The 21,790-nt window shown below is 37.0% G+C and overlaps 2 protein-coding genes and 1 pseudogene across 2 annotated transcripts; 1 reads left to right on the top strand and 2 right to left on the bottom strand.

Annotated features, from left to right (window-relative positions):
- LOC107758842 (aarF domain-containing protein kinase 4-like) overlaps positions 1 to 3,848 on the bottom strand; it is a 12,011-nt pseudogene extending 8,163 nt beyond the window's left edge.
- A 2,185-nt stretch (positions 3,849 to 6,033) lies between these two features.
- LOC107758538 (F-box only protein 46-like) lies at positions 6,034 to 11,780 on the top strand. The gene is made up of 3 exons (XM_016576302.1): positions 6,034 to 6,440; positions 9,262 to 9,574; positions 9,650 to 11,780. Exons 2-3 carry the CDS (start codon positions 9,379 to 9,381, stop codon positions 11,449 to 11,451), a joined length of 1,998 nt encoding a protein of 665 aa, XP_016431788.1. The 5' UTR covers positions 6,034 to 6,440; positions 9,262 to 9,378; the 3' UTR covers positions 11,452 to 11,780.
- Positions 11,781 to 14,151: 2,371 nt separating this feature from the next.
- Positions 14,152 to 19,758, bottom strand: LOC107758852 (sodium/glucose cotransporter 2). The gene is made up of 15 exons (XM_016576684.1): positions 19,660 to 19,758; positions 19,465 to 19,536; positions 19,165 to 19,269; positions 19,003 to 19,062; positions 18,801 to 18,905; positions 18,579 to 18,684; positions 18,205 to 18,285; positions 17,442 to 17,653; positions 16,737 to 16,872; positions 16,537 to 16,644; positions 16,236 to 16,386; positions 15,271 to 15,439; positions 14,960 to 15,175; positions 14,745 to 14,880; positions 14,152 to 14,422 (listed from the first exon to the last, which is right to left on the bottom strand). Exons 1-15 carry the CDS (start codon positions 19,756 to 19,758, stop codon positions 14,208 to 14,210), a joined length of 1,971 nt encoding a protein of 656 aa, XP_016432170.1. The 3' UTR covers positions 14,152 to 14,207.
- Between the last annotated feature and the right edge of the window lie 2,032 nt (positions 19,759 to 21,790).

Genomic DNA, 21,790 nt, shown 5'->3' on the forward strand with positions numbered 1-21,790 from the left:
TTTTTTTAAACATACTATGATTTGGGACATACTAATTCTATTTTCAAATACTATTTAGAACATATAGTATGCGAATTGGGACACAGCACAGGAAATCACTGAAGCTGAATAAACAGATTTAATTTATTTTATTGATTCAACGTGACTAACAAACACACGACTACAACAATATATGGTTTATCTGCGTTGGTCTTATTATAATTTTTAATATAATAAAGTATATAATAATTCAGTGCTAATCGACACAGCCTTTATCACTGCTTAAAATACTATGAAATATGTTGCGTGCCTTATTCTGTGTAAGAAGAGTTTTCATTTGAACTTTTGTTTCATTTTTAGTAATTCAGTTTAGTAAATGTGCTTTTGCAATTTAAATTTTTTTTTTCTTATATTAATATTTAGGTTTAATATACACTACCGGTCACAAGTTTGGGATCAGAATGATTTTTAATGTCTTTTTACAGGAGTTTCTTATGCTCATCAAGGCTGCATTTATTTGATCAAAAATACAGGAAAAAATTTATATTGTGAAATATTATTATGATGTAAAATAACATTTTTCTATTTTAATGTGAATGAAACTCGACTGTGTTTGCTTTTAGAGATGCGCAGCGACTCAGCTGTTACTATATTTGGAACTATTTTCATTGATGCAATATATATACAATAAGACAATAAGAATGTTTGCGGGAGCGTGACACACACGTTGCGGGAGTGGGCGGTAATGGTCAGAAATTCAGCGGGAGCGGGCTAAGAAAACTGTCCCGCTCAGGACTCTAGGCTGCGCGTCAACACACACGTTTTTTTTTTTCGCGTTCCCCCATCTCCACCCCCAATCATTAGTGCCGCTTGTTCGGTCTTTGACAGAACATATAGGACAATTTTTTAAATAGCGCCATAAACCAAATTTATTTCAAGCACTTTCAAGGACCTATGTTTGTTTTCAAGTACTTTCCAGGCCTTGAATCCATATGTCTGAAATTCAAGTACTTTCAAGAAGCGTGGGAACCCTGTTTTACTTATTTCAGTTAGTTGTTAAAGCAACATTTCTAATTTTCATTATTCATCTAATATCATTTAATTTTATTAGTTTATTAGTGTAACAATATGTTTTCAACATGCATTTTCAACATATTTATGGTCTTAATTTCAGAAACACAAGCCAATAATGTCCATGTACTTTGAAACACAATGTTATGAATATAATTATAATAAATATTATAATTATTTGATTAATTATACATGAATGATGCTTACAAAAAAACCATCCCAATTGTCCTCACCTTTTGTCATACAGGCCTTGCAATATTCTGTTTTGCCTCCCTTGCCTTTTTAATGTCTTCAAGGGCTTAACCTGGCAACCATAGAGTCATGGACAAACCTAACACGGAGATGAGATATCGATACGTGCAAAAATCGAGTGCTTTGACCAGGCCAGCCATTTCCTTTGACAGTGCCAGTAGGTGCACCAACAGGCATCTCTGATGTTTCCTCCCTTCCATCTTTGCTGGAAATATCTGGTGGCATTTCAGAACCCACAGCCCACTTTGCTGCTTCATCTGGGTCCATCTCCCCCCACTTCTCAATGTCAGGGAACTCCTCAGTCTTGGGTGTCTGAAAATATTCATTTTACATACATATTTAGCAGTGTAATTTCTCTTCTTGTGTTCATGCGTATCTCTGTAAGTGTTCACTAACCACGCCTGCTCCCATCACCGTGCTCATCACGTCCTCAACCGCCTCCTGTGCAGCTTTGACCCCTGCACCAAAGGTCGAGTTGCAGGCCATCAGTCTGAGCTGTTCACCCTGAATGGTGGCAAAGGCAGCACCCACCTTGCCAGCCCCCCTCATCACCTGGAGCACTTCTGCCAACACCACTGAAAATCACAGGGGCAGATCAAATATTTCGAATGAGCTTTTTATATATTTTTTTTTTCAGTTTTCATTTAATTTTAGTTTAATTTTGAGCAATTTTGTTATGTGCTTTGGTCTCTCTGTCTATATACACACACACACACACACACACACACACACACTAATAAGAATACTATTTAGGTTTAATTTTAGTTCAGTGTTATTTTTTTATTTATTTTCAGTGAGTAATGAAGTGCTTCAACTTAAAGGGATAGTTCACCCAAAAATGAAAATTCTGTCATTAATTTCTCACCCTCATGTCGTTCCAAACCCGTAAGTCCTTTGTTCATCTTCAGAGCACAAATTAAGATATTTTCGATGAAATCTGAGATCTCTCTGACCCTCCATAGACAGCAAGGCTACTACCACATCATTAAAATGGTCCATGTGACATCAGCGGTTCAACTGTAATTTTATGATGCTACGAGAATACTTTTTGTGCGCAAAGAAAATATGACATTATTCAACAATTCTTTGTCACCCTAGCACCATTATGGAGAGTATCACGACACATGCGTGTGGTGCTGCTGACGTAGAACACGCATGCGCTGCGCCTTGTTTACGTGCAGAAGAAAGCATGCATCGTGGTACTCTATAATGGTGTAGACTAACTCATGGGAGAAGAATTATTGAATGAAGTCGTTGTTTTTGTTTTCTTTGCACACAAGAAGTATTCTCGTAGTGTCATAAACTTACGGTTGAACCACTGATGTCACACGGACCATTTTAACAATGTCCTTACTTCGTTTCTGTGCCTTGATCGTGGGAATTACATTGCTGTCTATGGGAGGGTCAGAGAGCTCTCAGATTTCATAAAAAAATATCTTAATTTGTGTTCCGAAGATGAACGAAGGTCTTGTGAGTTTGGAACGACATGAGGGTGAGTAATTAATGACAGAATTTTCATTTTTGGGTGAACTATCCCTTTAACCCCATTTCAGTCAACATTTCTAATGCCAAATTTACACCGCAAAGGTGGCACAGAGGCACTTCTGAAGTAGCATTTAGGTGTCTTTACACAGGCTGTTTAATGCTGCTCATAGGTGGCATAAATGCATTTACACAGATACAAACACAACTGTAAGCTTTGATACTATGGACTCAGGTGGGTTAGAGAAGGCTTAATTTAGTCTGGCTTTTATGCGGTATTATGTCTTCATCACAAGGCAGGCACAGAGCAGCCTTAACTCAGCAGTGTAAAGAATATTAGATGATTTCATCTAATATTAATATTTTAGTTTAGTTTTTTTTTAATGATTATTAATTGTTTTAAGGTGTATTTACCCAGCCGAGTTAGACTTGTCTGTGCATGCTCAAAATTCAGTGCAAAGGCACAATGCTGCATAAAAGCCAGCCTAAATTATGTTTGCCCCTGGTATCAAAGTATGCTGTATAGTGGAAATTGCTATGTAAATGCATTAATGCCAACTCTGAGCAGCATTAAACAATCTGAAGAGCTTCTGTGCCACCTTTGCAGTGAAAATCGGGCATCCACGATAATAACCCTGGGCTAGAGTAACACATTTCAATCATATAATTTCGTTTTGCTTGTCATAGTGATGCACGTGCATTTGCAATTGAGCAATTAGGCTTGATGTAAAGTTTATTATTTCTAAAGTGCTTTTTTTTTATCCCAAGTTCCAATTCACTGACACGGGCATTAATAATGCTATTGAATATTACAATATTAAAATGTATCCAATCATGGCATGAACATTATTGTCAAAATACACAAATTATGATGGCATGAGAAAATGTATGCATTATTACCCACGTGCACTTAATATTGTACTGTTGTTTTCAGCTTGCCTTTATAAATGAGCACAGCAGTGTAGTTACTCTAACGGTAATACCGTAATACTTACTCGTGTTGAAAGTTTAGATTCTTCTCAGTGCCTGTGCGAAGTGTCCTTCCCACTCCACACACCTCCGTCTGTTTAGCAATCTTGTTTCGCACTAAAGCATGCGGTGATTGATAACCGACGTAGCCAACCAAATTTGCAAGTATCAAAAAGGGGTTGGTTTTAAGAGCTGTGGCTGCTGTCAACCAGTCACGACCGAAAAGCAAACATGTTCATACACTTTGTCTGGGCCAATAGGATTTGACATGGGGCGTACCCAAAATGGCTCAGTAGCCAATGAACAGATGGAAATAACGCCGTATACTGGCCAGTGTGAGAAGTGCAGTTAAAAATGACTGATGTCTTGAGTAAAGCATATCTATCTATCTATCTATTATAAGAATGTAATGAACATGTGGGCTATTATGTAATGACGCTTGATAGAAGGAACTGTTTATTATTAGGTTTGTGTCCCTACTTTTTGTCATCACTGTAAAACATTTAAGAAAATGTTTAAAAATTCGGGCAAAATGAAACTTTGTTCAAGGTTGATAGAGGCCATGATTTTATGCCTCACTTTCCCTCTTCACGGGTCAATCTTCATCTATGACTGTTTCCCAAAACAAGAAAGAATAAACATTAAGTGGAATTTGTTCTGTAGTAGGCTAATTGTAGTTGTGTGTAACAAAAGACTAATCTACAAGTACAAAATATGTGATGGTCCACTTTGGATTAAATCTATGAATATTGGACAAACTGAATTTGTTTTCCATATAGTAAATTGGAATGCATCTGGTTTTATTTGCATCCCTTGCACTGTTTATCAATTATTTACATTTCACAATACCTTAAATGAAAGCTTACAAAAAGGTCTATTCTACACTTCTTAATTGGACTGTGTTGTCAACTTTGCATTCTGTGTCTAAACGGCCCTCTCTCATTATGCTTATACATTAAAGCCATATTATAATATTGTTGAATGTGTTGTCTTTTTATCATCTCAGTCCTTAACATGTGTGTTTATTTTAGTAGCTCCAAGCTCACCTTGCTCTTGCATAATCATCATGTCCAGTCATGCTTGTTTTGACTGTGATATGGCAACAAATTACAATTAGAAAACCATAAGGAACAGTTTCTACTTCAAATCTGTTCCTAACATAAAAACACCACTACCTCTGCACTATTCAGTTTCACTGTAGTCCTCATATTGTACACGAAGAACTGTACATACCCAGATCATGCATCCCTACTGTACATATTGTGCGGTGCATACACTGCATGATGTACATTGCTGCTTATAATAACTGTATTGGTTTGATATTTATTGGTATTTGATTATTTGAAAAATGTTGTCTGTCTTATTTGTCTATTTTATAGATTAATTCATTGTAAGAACAATTTTGCCAACAAACAATCAAATAAATAAATACATTTATGTTTGGTTTTAAATATGCCAAAAAATGCTTTTCATTAAATCATAATAATTATTTCATGGACTATGAATGAACTATAAATATTAAAAAGCTAATCAGCTGAGTATTTTGGAATATGATTTGGGTCTACCTGTTTACATACATGCACAATTAATTAGACAAATTAACAATTTAAATAACTAAATCTTCATGCTTATCCATTCATATTCATTCATTTTTTTTTAAATAATAATAACATATTTTAAATAACTGTAATAATATTATCAGAACATATTCCAAAAATAAATTGCAGGTACATATGACCTTTTCATATATTTTTTTATAGTTTACATATTCATATTTCTTTTGAATGATCTTTTATTTTAAATTTTTTGGTTATGATTTCGTTGTTCATTTATTTCAGAATTTTTACTCACAATATCACTTTCCAAAAATACCACACATCAGCTTATGTTTTTCATCAGTGGAAATGTGTAGCCTAACATAAATTGTGCTGTAAATGTTATGTGCATCTTTAGACCCCTTTTCCGACCTGTGAATCACTAGACATCATAATCCTACTGTAAATATTAGATAATTGTATGCAACATCTGAAATCACAGTGTGTCCCTGTCCTATAGTTATCAGTACAGTACAAAACGAACCTAAACAGAGTCTACAATTATCTTTTCTGCTCAGACTTGACTTTTATGTGAAATGTAGTAAAAAGTGAAAGACGTTGCTGGTCATTATGATGATGAGGTAGAAGAATTTTCCTCTTTGTGGGTGTAGAGATAGAGGGGGAGCCTGAACATCCATATATGGGCATGCCATCAACTTTCTCTCCCCATTGGCTACTAGCGTTTTGCAGCTGCTTGTCAACAAAATGGCCTTCCTCAATTGCTTTTCGAGGACCTACTAACTATTTCTGTTTTGGTGAAATAGTATTGAAACTCTGGTTGAACAGTAGAGACGATCGTTTTTTCTTAAAACACAGTATTTACCAACATATTACTGTGTTCACAATAGGCATATATCGTTGACAAAGCCAGATCAATATTGGGATTTTTGCTTCATTCTCGAGTGAGCTCACAAATGCTAACACAGTCTACCTCCAAACCCTTATCGACCTCAGCTTTCATCTCTGATTGTTTTATAACCACACAGAGAAATTTGAAGGATTGTTGGCTTAAATTCAACAATATAGCCACTTTTTTGTTACAAAAATAAAGCTGTCGGAACGACACCAGTGGAGATTTGGTCTCACAAGAAGGTAAGCAGAGAAATAATTCTAGCAGAGCTGCTACTGTTTTAGCTTGGTATATTATTTATTGTTGATGATGACATCAAGTGGAAATGTTTGAAAACGTTTAATACAATCAAAAATGTAAACTTTTGATACCATAGAGTTACAGAACTTGTACTGTGTAATACAAAAATATGCCAAGTTACGAAAATATAATACGAAAGACAGTAAGCTGAGTTTTCCAATTCATGAAGACAGCTTAGCTAACCATATGCTAATTACACACTGGCGCAGATATATAACAATAGCAATAAAATTCATTCACTTTAGTGGAGAATAAGGTAGTGTTAGTTATATTGCTACCGATTATTTTGGTTGACATGATTGTTAATTAAAACTAAAGCAGAGAAGTTCACTAGCTTTTTAGATGTTATAAACCTGGCTAACAATTTGCAGTAGCCAGTTAGCTGAGCAGCTTTTAACTGCCTCAAGTCAAATGATCCGAAACGCTTTGTCTTTATTTCGACTCTTTACTGTTTTGAGTTAGTGTTAATTGAAAATAAAGTAAAGCACTGAAGATGGCAAGCGATTACGTTAAGACAAGCCATGGATTAACTTGATGAGTAGGCCTGGTGAACAGGAAGAGTGCTGGAAAAACACGTACAGACGCAATAAATTACAACATAATACACTTATTTATCATGCATATTAAATCAATTACATTATCTTCCTGATTGGACTGAGATATTTCGAGGGTAATCATTAGCAACGGGAATATTTGTTGTTCTTTTTTTGTTATTTGCTCTTGGTGATCGTTTGATGTCGTTCGATTCAGTGGTGTAATACTGATTATAAAGTGGTATAATACTGTCGTCTTCTAGGACTTTATAAAGAGCACTGTGTGGTCATATTAACATTTAAACGGTTAAAAACGATTTCACACTGTTATGTGTAATTGGCATTCAGAAAATAGGGTGCATAAAGTCTGTCCTGTGTTGTTTCACTCCTGAGTGAATCATCTCGTGGACTGACTTGTTTAACAAGTCCTTTAACATTTTGTTTGTGCTGATTATCTGTAAGCTTACTGGAGTCATCAAATCTCTCTGTTCTTTGTCACAATAATGAGAGATTCTTTTAATCGGTTCTCAATAGTATTATTTTCCTGATGATAATATAGGCTATATATTTATACACATACATACTCGCACACATACCAGTAGTATTGAATAGTCTAGTAGTATTTACTATATGATATATTATTGGACCATCAATATCAGGTCAACTTTCATAGCAGACATGTAGTGGCATCTTTCAAATGCAATATAAAATGTTTTTCAAATGCATTGCAGGCTAAAAAATAGCAGCCCAAAAGCATTTTAAAAGGCTATACTCATTAGTGTTGTGATTGGTTTTGCAAGGTCTTTCAAAAATTGCATACAATATGATTATAAACAAGGCTTTTTATACGCCTGTTAGTTTGCTGTCACAATTATCATGTTTGTTTATTTAAGACACATTGTGTCTCAATGTAATGTGCTTGATATAAGGAGTCCTAAAATATAACACTGGTCCTCCTCTGCCTATAATTGCATTGTCTCTGTTGTCAAAGGTTTGGAAGGTGCACTTCATGAGAATTTATAAACTGTTGTGCTGATTATTTGCCACAGAAATAGTGGGTTTTGTTGCAGATCATTGTGGCCACCCAGAATGAAAAGACCAACTTAAACTGATTGTATAATTGTGTACCACATGTGTTGGCATGCAATGGAATCTATAGATCTCATTTTATAAAGGGTTTTGGTGTTATTTAACATAACCACACATAACAAAAGGTTTTAGACTAACTCAATATTAAAGGCAAAATTCCTGAATTGGCACTTTTTAATGATTGGAATTTTAATTATCAAAGGATGACTTCTTGTAGAGATTACACAAGCACCTTTAGTAGCATGCTCATGTGTGTTCCTGTTAGCTGGGATGATTGGTCAGTTTAATTGACTACTAAAATCCATTGACATTTGTATCAGTCATTAAATGAATAAAATTGATTGTAGTCTGTCAGCCCAGTCTTTTCCTTTATTTCCTGGTCTTGTACCAAAGGACAGTAGATGGCAGTAATGCTTTCCAACATGATTTTTCAAATTCATGAAAATTAACTTCATATAGGCCTATATTCAGATATAGCATGAAATTGCCAGTATTTCAGAGAGAGCAAATAATTGTGTGTAATGTTTTATGGACAGTGACAGAAAAAGAGCACACTCTTGGTTTGAGGAGCAATTGTAGGTGTTAAAACGATTGCAACAACACTCAAAATACAAATTTGATTCCTCCTTTCCTATATATATAGGCTATATAAGGACACCACGGACAGCTTACAAACTAATATACATTGAGGAAAAAAATTATATATATATATATATATATATATAATTTTTTTGTTGTATTTGACAAAGTTGTTTAGCTTATGCTCTAGAGTGAGAGAGATTTAGTGATTTAAAGCTTTTGAATTCACTGTATAAAATCTCAATCAGTGGGTTGGTTGTAAAAAGCTGTGACACAAAAACTTTGTGCAAATGGCAAAAAGACAACCTGTATATCCCAGGACCCTCGATTTTCAACATAATGGCTTGGATAAGATATCTCAAAGCTGCTCAATACAATATGTATCGTTTTTGAAAAACAATGGGTGTGTTCACGTTCATTTCAGATGATTCATCACTCTTATGACTTCATCAGTAGGGAGGACTTTCTAGTATTGCTCATTTATTGCTGTGATTCTGATTGAGACATTTTAACATAGTTACATGAATGCAGTGAAGCTAAGTCTTGCCTCTTTTTCTTTTAGTCCTCAGATGGAGTAATCTGTCCGGCTGGAGCCTGCAGACCTGAAAAGTGAGAATGAGTGGTGAATTGCAGTGTAGCTGCCCAGCATAGAGGCAGGTATGCTCCCCATGGGCTCACAATGAACCGTGACACCTTTTCCCACATCCGGCTGTGGTGCCCACGCCCCTTTGGCACCTACTCCCAGAATAAGCCATACAGCAATGGTACAATTTGCAACGGAACAACTACTACCCACTGCAAGGCTGATGATTCAGGGCTTACAACCATAGAGACCCATGGAGTCAGTGAGGAGCAGGATGAGGATGTTGGCACTGGGACAGTGACAGAAAAAGAGCACACTCTTGGTTTGAGGAGCAATTGTAGGTGTTAAAACGATTGCAACAACACTCAAAATACAAATTTGATTCCTCCTTTCCTATATATAGCTCCACCACTACCTGCTTCACCCTCTCCAAATTCACAGATGGAGGATGGCAGGGTACTGCTTGATACCTGGTATGTCATCAAACCAGGCAACACCAAGGAGAAAATTGCCTTCTTTGTAGCTCACCAGTGTAATGGTGCTGGAATTCCCAGGCCTAGTGCCATGAAAGTCAAGGGAAACTGGGCTACTGATTGTACCCAGGCCAAACGGCGGCGGCGCTGTTCCTCTTATGACCCTCCCACTAGAGCTCAAAATGTTGTCGTTGATGTACCCACAGAATCCAGCTCGACTGAGGATGGTGTTGGAGTGAGTGAGACAGATTTGCTCTCTGTGGCCGAAATGGTGGCTCTTGTAGAACAGCGTACAGCCTTGGCGCTTCAAGGGATGGTAGCGCAAGGACAAACTAGTCCTTATACAGTCCATCAGAAACCTGTTGTAATCCTTTCAGAGCCCCCTTCATCTGCACCAGCTTCTCAAAGTGACTTTGATCTTCTGCAACAACATCAGGAATCCCGACGGGTTGCTCAGGCTGTTGCACAGTTTGAATCTCGACAGCAGAATCTCGACAGTACAACTTTGCGGCCTGAGCTGAATGGAAGAGATCGCATTCACACAGGTGATTCTGTGGGTGGCACTACAAGTCATGGACGAGGGGAAGTACGGATTGCTTTCCGGGTGTCAAGTCTGGACCCTCGCACCCAGTCTGAGCCTGTTGGCCGGCCCAAATGCATGTTTATGAGTTGCGGAGTTGGAGGGGGGCAGGCAGGAACCAGGAGCAAAGAAAAGATCACTTGTGACCTCTACCAGTTGGTCAGTCCATCATCTCGAGATCCAGGTGCCCTCCTGGCTGGCTCACCAAAGGCTGATCCCCTCGGAGAAGGCATCACTGACAGGCCTTTCTCCACAACGCCAGATCCTAACCAAGACCCTGCCTCAGGAGAGAAGGCAGCCGTTGCTCGAGAGCGGGTGACTGGCTTCCACGTTGAGGTTGTGGTCACAGGTGCAGTAGACCAATGTGTCTTCTATGGGAAGGACAGCACAGAGAATGTTCAAGAAGAGACTGTTTGTTTTGCTATGCCCAATGGGGCTAATTCAACTGATGCCTCAGAGGACCCGCTTCCTGGCCAGCTGTTCTTTCTGCAGTCACCAGCTACTGAAGATGAGAGTTGCTCAGCGGTAAACAGTGGGATGCGATCTTTAGACTGTGCAAACAACAATGGGCCAGTGGGGGCTACCGTAGAGAGGCCAGATTCCCCACTGGCAACTGTGGATGATTGTTCTGATCCTTCGTTGTGCCGTCTCTACCGTCATGTCTCCCATGACTTCCTTGAGATTCGCTTTCAGATCCAGCGGCTTCTGGAACCACGGCAATACATGCTCTTGCTTCCAGACCACATCATGGTCAATATCTTCAGCTACCTGCCCACCCGATCGCTAGCGGCCCTCAAATGCACCTGCCATGACTTCAAGACCCTGATCGAGACCTACGGCGTGCGTGCTACAGACTCTCGCTGGAACCAGGACCCGCTGTACCGTGACGACCCCTGCAAGCAGTGCAAGCGGCAGTATGAACAGGGAGATGTGTCACTCTGCCGCTGGCACCCTAAACCTTACCACCACGACTTGCCTTATGGACGCTCCTACTGGATGTGTTGTCGGCGCACCGATAAGGACACACCTGGCTGTCGAGTTGGGCTACACGATAACAACTGGGTACAGCCATGCGAGCTGGTTCAGGCCCGCGCCAAAAGAGACGATGGGAGGTAAAGGAGATTGTAAGGGGATTGTCATTTCTCTTCCTGTTTTCGCTCTACTGAGACCTTATGCCACTGAACTATTTATGGTTGAGCTCGCCTCTTCTATCATAGCTTATTAACCTTGCTGTCATTGTCAGTATAATTTCTTATCAGTGCACCATAGTTAATTCTCAGTCCCTTCATGCACAGACCAGTGTTCTGAAATTTGAGAGCCAATGCTGGTTAAATAAGGTAGTCTGCTGCATGGGACTAGTCTTTACATGTACTTCTGAATTGGTTAGAAATTCTTATGGCAATCTTGGAAGACCAGCTCTGATTCTGACCCCAACCTTGCAAAAAACCCTGCAGGCTAGACACAGGACTTGTGATTATAACTTCAGGGGTTGTTGTCGAGTTTAATTTGCTGTCCCTTTGGTCAAAAGCACGCAAAATGATGTCACTTTACAAATCCCTGATGTCACTTTGTAATCAACAGTTTGACTGCTCGTTGGATTTTTCTGTTTTGTGTGTGAATGTGAGTGAATAATATTTTTTGTTGTTGTTGGACTTCATTTTCTCTCCTTCAAATCTTCAGAAAAAAGACTTCAAAAAAGTCTTTATTTCTTGACCAAACCTTTTCTTTTACCTATCTCTTTGCCTGCCAGGCTGTCTGTGTGCTTGTTGGCAAAGGCAGCTTTTGCCAAAGCAGTAATTAGCGTCATGTGGCTGAAAGAAAAATAACAAAGAACAGGACAACTCAAAACCTGATTCTAGCCTTAACCCTGTTCGTTCTGCTCATTCCACCAGTCTGTGAAATCTTACAAACAGAAACATTGATGCTGATCCCTCTGGTTTGGGAGACCGTTATAGGTTTCACCGTCAATCTGCTTTTGGGAATCTTTGCCTCTAAAGTGAATAAAAGTTATTTAAAACTGGAGTCTGTGCTATTCCTGTTCATGTGTATTAGTACTGCAACAGTCAAATATTTGTAATTGTAAATTTATTTCTGTAAGTTATCTTGTTACATTTAGTTTTTTTTTTTATGTTTGTCGCATTCATTGGTGTGTATAAGATAAATAAGAGGTGCACTGTGGAACTCTGTCCTCTATCACCATCTGTGGTTGAAATTTAAAATTGCAAGTTAATTGTGGAGTGCTGTTTGTTGTGCTACTAGTTATTGGCATTGTTCATTTTTACTTAAAATCTTCCATAGTGCACCTTTTATATGTAGGCTACACAGTAATTTATTTAAAAAACAACAACATTATAATTATTAATTTGAAAAAAAAAAAATCAGAGCTTTTAAACAGATGCTTTTATTTTAGTAACACTTAAATTATTTCACCCCAAAAAATGAACATTTACTCACTCCTAGGCCATCCATCATGTAGATGAGTTTGTTTCTTTGTCACTTGGCTCTCCAATGGATGTTGTCAGAATAGGAGTTCAAACATCTGATAAAAACCATCGTAACATCTACAAGACTTCAGTCCATCAATTAACGTCTTGTGAAGTAAAAGCTGCATGTTTGTAAAAATCCATCAAGATTTGTTTCTTACAAACACAGAGCTTTTCATTGACTAGATTTGTGTGGTTCATTTGTGTACTATTGTGATGTTTTTATCAGCTGTTTGGACTTTCATTCTTACAGCACCCTTTCACTGCAAGAGAATCCATTGATAGCAACTGATGTAATGCTAAAATTCTCCAAATCTGTTTCAATGAATTGGAAGGCCTGAGCGTGATTAAGTTTTTTACCAAATATTCATTTTTAGATAAACTATTCCATTAAACATGAGGTATCTTGTCTGTTGGACAGTGTCAACAACATCTTAAAGGAACACTCCACTATTTTTGAAAATGGATATTTCAATATTTTTCCTATTTAGAACTTGACTCTTCTGTAGTTACATCGTGTAATAAGACCGATGGAAAATGAAAAGTTGCGATTTTCTAGGCCGATATGGCTAGGAACTATACTCTCATTCCGGCATAATAATCAAGGAAATTTGCTGCCATACTATGGGTGCAACAGGCGCAATGATATTACGCAGCGCCTGAAAATAGTCCCCAGCACGCTCCCTGTGCAGGTGTATATATTTAAGAAACATATAGCAGGTGGTCACGTTGGTTATGTTGACGGAAGTTAGCCTATTTTCAGGCGCTGCGTAATATCATTGCGCCTGCTGCACCCATGGTACGGCAGTAAAACGGCAGCAACTTTTCATTTTCCGTCGGTCTTAGTACACGATGTAACTACATAAGAGTCAAGTTTTAAATAAGAAAAATATCGAAACTCTGGTCATTTTTTAGCGAGATGCTAACGGTCTAATCAGATTCAATGATCTATGCTAAGCTACAGCTAAAAGTGCTACCGCCAGACCCGGAGATCGGCTGAATGGATTCGAAAACGGTCAACTGTTTAATTCTAGGGGAGTTGGAAAATGAGCCTATTTTCAAAAATAGTGGAGTGTTCCTTTAAAAGTGAAATCCAACATAGCAATCCAAATGATTATTCTTTTAATTAAACGTCTAAAATGATTTAATTGCCTTTTCATTGATCCATTTAAACTTGTGTGAAGAATTCAATTAATTTAATCCGTGTTTCCCAACCCTGTAGTGCTCCCAACAGTACACACTTTGGATGTCTCTCTTATATGACGCACTCATTTCAGAGGGTTCCAGACTGATGAGTCGAAACAGATGTGTTTGATTAGGGAGAGTCTTGATCCCAAGACCAGGGTTGGGAAACACTGAATTATATACTATGATCATTGTTTTTTGCCCTCATGCATAGTAACCCCAAAAATAAACAGCCACAGACATCATTATTAGAGCATTAGCATTGACCAAATTCTTCCACAGTGGGTCTTCACTTATGTCAGGTAATTGTTTTGATGCTTCAGTCACTTCCTCCTCTGTGGGCTCTGGAGCCTGAGTATCACTTATGCCACAAAACCAGCCAATAATCATCATCATTATGGATCGGTCACCACGTTCAACTATGTCAAAGAGCAAAGAATTTAAATATGTATCATTACGCATAGAAGTTAGTTTGACCTACACCAGAGGTGTCCAATCCTGCTTCTGGAGGGCCAAAGATTCTGCAAAGTTTACCTCCAACCTGCCCAACACACTTGCCTGGACGTTTGTAGTAATCCTTAAGACCTTGATTAGATGATTCAGGTGTTTAATTAGTATTGGAGCTAAACTCTGCATGATGGTGGCCCTCCAGGAGTGGCATTGGACACCCCTGACCTACACATACAAATATACATTTTATCTACAATTCTATTCAAACAATTCTAAAATAAATAATCTTACTTTGATCCTCCTCCGCTACGACCTTTTTCTTTTCATCTGCCTCTCTTCGAGCTTTTCTTCCTCGTTCCTCCTCTTCCCAGTCCAGATCGACCCTTTCTTCTTTAGAATGGCGTAAGGTAAAGACAAGTCGATGGAGCTTGGTAAAGAGAAAAGGTAAATGTTATAAATACAGAGAAGTATTCTTAAAGTAGCTTCAGCAGTGGCTAAAACCTTACATGTTTGTCCTCTATGGGTGGAGTGTTGTAGCTTACAAAAAGCACCAGGATAGCAGTGCAGAAGAAGAGCAGCACTGCAAAGTAAAGGTAATGAACTCCACATATAAGTTTTGGGCAGTTGGAGGGAATAAGGCAGGTTCCTGAGCCATATGCAAACTCGGGTACCATACGACACAGACCCATAACCAGTCCTCCCATCAGACCCCAGAAGGCCCCCTAAGGAGCGAAAAGTGAAGATGCAAGCTTTTAGTCAATTTGTGTTCTGATGTGGCATTAAACAAAGACTAAATATGTTTAAAGCAGTTACTTACTGACTCATTGACCCTCTTCATAAAAATTGCAAGGAAGAAGACTGCTGCAATAGGTGGAGCTAAGTAACTAGTCACAGATTGAATATAATCAAACAGCTGACCGCTCTGGGCTGCCTGGACAACTGGGATCCAACAAATGCTAATGGCGACAATGCAGAGTATCCACACCCTGTCACACAAGTTAATACATGTGTTCATGAGTGCAATGTGTATATATATATATATATAATGAGGGGCCAGTTGTTTAAAAAGCTTAATCTGGATCAGAATTATCTGGATTTGGAAATCCCATGTTTTGGTAACCAGGATCAGGTAATCCATCTTACTTTTTTGCTGGTTTTTCAACCTAACCTTACTAAAACGTTTTGAACAACACAAACTGGCGATTTGATCCAGATTAAAACCAAGATTGGATTTTGTGATCTAATCTGAATTCAGAATTCTTTTTTTTTTCTTTTGAACAAACCATTTTCAAGATTTGATCCAATCCGATCAGATTACTTTTGAACAACTGGCCCGAGGTTATGAGCGATAACAAACCCAACCTCATGTAAAAACTGGCAAATTCTTATATGGATTTGAACCATTTGATTTGTATGAAAACATATCTAGGAAAAAAAGCAAGCACAAAAGTCTGCCCCTAAACCCAACCATCAATGGATTGTAAGCAGATTTCGCTCAATTAAATTTGCCACCAATTCACCAAAATGGAAACAGGTTACGAACTGCCATGAGAGTACTGTGGAGATAACAAAAATAGGAAAGTTGCTTGATGCAAGTGATGTAAACAAATTCGAATTATTTTCTGAACAATGTTTTTTTCACAGATCCTCAAAAGAATCATTAATTGTATCGTTAGAGGAATTAGAACAAGAATCGGTAAGTTCAGGAACAGTTTGATGCCATTTGTACTATAAGATAAACAGTATACCTCAACACTCTTACACAGGCAGTGTGTTACAAACCTTCCTATAATCATGAGCTCTTTATCTCTAGCTTGAGGCCGAATACGAGTCCAAATGTCCATGGTAAACAAGGTGCTACTGCTGTTGAAGATTGAGGCTAGTGAGCTCATGAGAGCTGCCAACATGACTGCCAGCATTAGACCTCTGAGACCTGTTTAGGAATTGATTAGAGGAGAAAGAAAATAGAAAGAAATTACGTGTAAACAGAACAGCTTGTGAATTCAGTTAAACTCATACATTCATTTTGTGTAGGGGATACTATCAGGTTAAAAACACTGGAACAATAAATTATGTTTATTACCTGTTGGCATTACAGAAACCACTAGTTTGGGGTAGGCAATGTTGGAGCAGCCAACTGCTGTGCCGCACACTTTCGTACAGATGCTTGACTCCACACAACCTACTTCATCTAAGAAAATAAAAATGGTACTGGTATTCCTTGATCAAGATTGTAATTATAAAGACATGTCATATTAAATATGTTCATATTACAATGCATACCAGGGTAAAGCACTCTGCTGATCATGCCTGGAAACACCATGAGAAACATAGGGAGTAGTTTGAGGTACCCACACAATATACATCCGGCCTTTACATGCGTCAGACTGCGGGCAGCCAAACAGCGCTGCACAATTACCTGTAGAATACATAATGTAATGTAATGTAATGTGAACAATTAAGCAAGGATGATGGCAGAGTTATATATATATTTTCGTACACACACACACACATATATATATATATATATATATATATATATATATTAGTGCTGTCAAACGATTAATCGCGCATCCAAAATAAAAGTTTTTGTTTACATAATATATCATAAGCAAGGGACCGAACCCCCAACTGCTCCCCGGGCGCCGCAGCAAAAAAATGGCTGCCCACTGCTCCGGGTGTGTGTTCACGGTGTGTGTGTGTGTGTTCACTGCTGTGTGTGTGCACTTTGGATGGGATAAATGCAGAGCACTAATTCTGAGTATGGGTAACCATACTTGGCCACATGTCACGTCACTCACTTATTTTATATTATATATAAATATATTTAATATAACATACCATATGTTTCTTAAATATATACATGCATGTGTTTGTATTTATATATACATAATAAATATACACAGTACACACTCATATATTATGCCACTGTATATATATATATATATGTATATATAGTTCTTTATCCTTAAAATACCCTGTCCTTACCTGATCAGTACACCAGTACCAGCTACCAATAATTGCAATGCCAAATAACACGCCGGGCCATGGCAGGTCCCCAGTTATGGGATCTCTAAGTAAATGAAAGGCATCCTCGCGTGGAGTGTAACATTGTTCAGAGATGTTAAAACTCCTCTGAGATGGCAAAGATAAACTATATTTATCCAGTAAAGCACTGTATCCTCCAACTTCATAGAAGGCTATTGACAAATGGGGGACAACACAAGTAGCAGTTTATTATATAGTAGTTAATCTGTATTGACAAGTTATTTACACAAGTATTTGTACATTTTTGTTTGTTTGTTAATGTAAAAATGTTATAAAAAAAAAAAAACTTTGTAAACTTTTGCACATTCATGAGGTGATGGCTATTATTTCATACCCTTTACCTAGTTCATAAGTGTGGACTGAATACTTATGCAATATATGCAAAATATTTAACTTTTAGGTTAACAGTCAGTTCCTTTCACCCTAAAACACAGTGCAATGCAGAATTAAAAATATGGGTAAAACACCTGTGAAAAAATGAATGCATTTTTTTCTTCTTTTTTTTAGTGTAATACTAACTAAAACTGTTTATTTTTGTTTTAAATCATAGATGATTAGTGCTTAAACTTAGCTGATGGTTAACTTAAAAAATAAACAAGTAAGAAGAGCATGTGCTGTCTCATTACATTGTGCCATATGCAAGCTGTCATCAAACTGTGAATAATGATAAGACAATGAATTTTGATAAGCAATTGGTACATACAGAATCCCATGAGGACGAAGGCTCCAGCAATGATAACAAAGGTTTGGACAGTATCTGTATACATCAATGCAGCCAGTCCTCCTACAGAGACATTGCATGTCACATTTTAACGCATTAAAAGATTATTTGTTTCAAAAAGGCTATTTAATATCTATATAACATATTGTCTGTCCAAAACCGATTGTTTTCTAGCGATTATAAGCATTCAAACAATAGAATAATGCCATGGTCTTGGGTTTGATTCCCAAGAAATGCATGATCTGACAAAATGTTTGTCTTCAATGTTTCAATCTTCAAAATTTCTTTAGATGAAAATGTCTGCCAAAGGCGGAAACATCTAGAGGGGAATGAGATGGATCAGTAGCTGATTTTACCTGTGACTGTATAGAGTGCTGTTATGCAGAGCAGGGCAATCACTGCAACATAGATATTCCAGCCAAGAGCCTGCTGTATAAAAACTGCTCCTGAGAACATGTCAACCTATGTTCAGCGAGAGAGTCATTGAGAGAATGAATTGGTGCCCTTTTTGAGTGTAACAAAGCGCGCATTATGATTCTTCAGTGTTTTATATTATCAAGACATGTATTTATACTTACGGAAATCTTTGTGAAGATGTAAAGCAAAAGTGAAATGACAGAGAGATACAAGCTAATTCGAGTCCCTCCAAATCTTTTCTTGAGGTACTGAGGCATTGTAATCACCTTTTGTAAAAAAAAAAATAAAAAATAGTCACTCATATTATTCAAATTAACATTTTTCATCTAAAATATCACCGCAAAAAATGAAAAATGTACATACCCCTGCAGTTAAATAAACAGGGACGAACACCCAGCCCAGCAACAAAACAATAAATAATGCCTGTGAAACAGAAATGCTTGAAACGAATAATTGGACTTTTAGACTTAGACTTTTACCAATGACAAAGCACGATACTTTTCTATATTTAAATATATAGCTTACATTCCATTCGAAACCCCCGACAGCGATTCCACTTGCAGCTGCTGTTCCTGCAAGACCAACAAAATGACCACTGCCAATGTTGCTCGCAAAAAGAGAAGTTCCCACCTATGTGTGTGGTGTGAGAGAAATACATACATAGAAAAAGGAGAACGCTTTAAAATAAGCATTGAAATCTTTAGATACAGTCACAACTTTTATTTTCATAGTGACAAAAGAGCGTGACAACATTTAAAAACTACACATTTTTTTTCAGTTTTTAATTAAGCTTATCATTATTAAAATTTAATATTTAATACTCACAGGCCACCATACCATGGTCCGACCTGCAAGAAAGTAGCCGCTTACTGTGCCACGATTAGTCCTAAATGTAGACTAAGATAAAAAAAAAAAGAATATTTCTTTTTACCACGTTCTACACAAATTAAAAACGTAGTTCTGTTAACAGACATGCAGTTGTTAAAATGTTAAAACACACAAGAACAAACTTTTACTAACCCAAATTCCTACTGCAATAACCACCATAAAGTAGCCAACGATTACACTGATGTCAGCTGGATTGTTGACGGTTACATGTTTCGCTGTAGTGTTTTCCATTTTTGAAGACAGACAGACACGATGCTGATATCATTTGTGAGGTGACAAAACATAAAGCATCCAACGGATGAGGCACTTGAGGAGGAAAACATTTCTTCATACAGGATTTGAGGGTAAAATCCATGATCTTTGCCCACATGGCAAAAAAAAGCTGATGAAGGAATATTATTAACAATCATTTACTTATTACTAGCCACTTAGAAAAGACTTTAAATGCTAAACTTACACCTTAACTAATGCTGTGGTACTTTTAGTAGAAAACAAAACAATGTAGTGCTTAAATTGTAGTACTTTAATTAAATAATTTTATGATTTCAAAAAAGCATATGAAGAAGCATTAACATTTTTTTTCAAAAGCAGAGAAACACCCTTGAGCAGACTATTCAAAATGTCATCATGAAAAAAATTGCAACTACTTAAAGTATTTTCATTAATAACATCATGTGATCATGCTTATTTCTTATGTATTAAAATAGACTTAACTTTGACTTAAATTTTTCATATAGGCCTTATTACAGTATTATACAAGCATAATTAGAGTAACAGGCTAAATTATGTGATAAAACATTATTTTGCATAGATTTTTTTATGCTGACATCAGCAGAATAGCATTTTCTTTTCTTTTTTAATTAACATGCTTGTTTCTCACCAACACCTAAAATAATGTTCCCAACAGTACAGTTCTAACCGTATTTGGAAATAACTAGAAGAGGAGGGATCAACTCTTTCATGGATGATCAGCTTGTGAATGCATCAGTTGTGTCACTAAGGTCTGGTTAATAATCCTGTACTTTGGTGTGTGACATTATCACTACTTCACTGCTTTTCAAATGCAACAACAGCTCACTTCTATTTGCAGGACAAGCAACAAAGGAACTTCTGTTCAATTTATTTAATGCAAGCCAGAGCACAGACTTTCCATTCAAACAATGTTCAATATTTGACAGTTGTAGGTCTTTAAAAACAAACAGACCTGTTTGACATCAGATGATAGTCTCTTTGTCTCTGCGAAAATGTTACTGTAAGACAAAATTACAATAACTTAGAAACAAAATGAAAACAATCATACAAAAAGCAGTCATTTGGTTTCTATTGCGAGTCTATGCTTTAAAACATTTCAGATGAGATGACCAGCTAAACCCAAAAAGATGCCATTAAAGCACTACAGATACGTATACTGATCCACTTCATTGAGGGCAAGCTGAACAGTGCGTTACAACGATGTGCAGAAAATCAATCACTGTCATCATTAACTCTTCCAGAGATGTCCAACTTCAAGTGGACTCCACAAAAATCACAAGATACTTAAGGACTATAACATGGATTGTGTTAATGTTAAGACTCATGTTTTGTTGCATTATTTGTTCAATGTTAGTTCAGTAATGTGAGATTAAAAGACAGAAATTTCAGTCAAAGAGAAAGTGTGTTTCTTGATTTCATTTGATATCGTTTTTTTTTTTTTTTTTTTTTTTTTAGTTTGTGTTTTATATTCCAATTATTATTATAATGTTTTTTTATTGTAATATTTTTTTTAGTTTTATATTTTTTTTAGTTTTTTTAGGTTTTTTTTATTGTCTATAACATTTTTATTCATTATTTTCGTTATTTCAGTTTTATTATCGCTATTTCAGTTGTAGTTATTTTAGTACATAAAGTTAAACTAAATGAAAATGAGAAATGCTGCCTTGGCAATTAATGAAATACATTTAAGTTTTGTTTATATTTTATTGCATTGCAGTTTAAGTTGCATTAAATAAGTATGAATTCGGGACAGTTATAGTAAATGCATTTGTGAATTACAGGTCATTTAAAATACAGTAGGGTTTGCAACATTAAACCTGAATAGCCTCATCATTTAGAATTACATAATGTTGTTCATCAGCGGTTATCATCTGGGTCTATCACTAGGCATGGGCCGATTACCGGTTTCAAGGTATACCGTGATTTGAAAATGTCACGGTTTCAAAACCACTAATATTTTTCGTTATACCGTTCCTGCGGTATGCACTGTTTTTCATGTCTCCTCAAAGAC

Source organism: Sinocyclocheilus rhinocerous, unplaced genomic scaffold, assembly GCF_001515625.1.
Source record: "Sinocyclocheilus rhinocerous isolate Xijiao unplaced genomic scaffold, SAMN03320098_v1.1 scaffold1393, whole genome shotgun sequence".
Lineage (NCBI taxonomy): Eukaryota > Metazoa > Chordata > Actinopteri > Cypriniformes > Cyprinidae > Sinocyclocheilus > Sinocyclocheilus rhinocerous.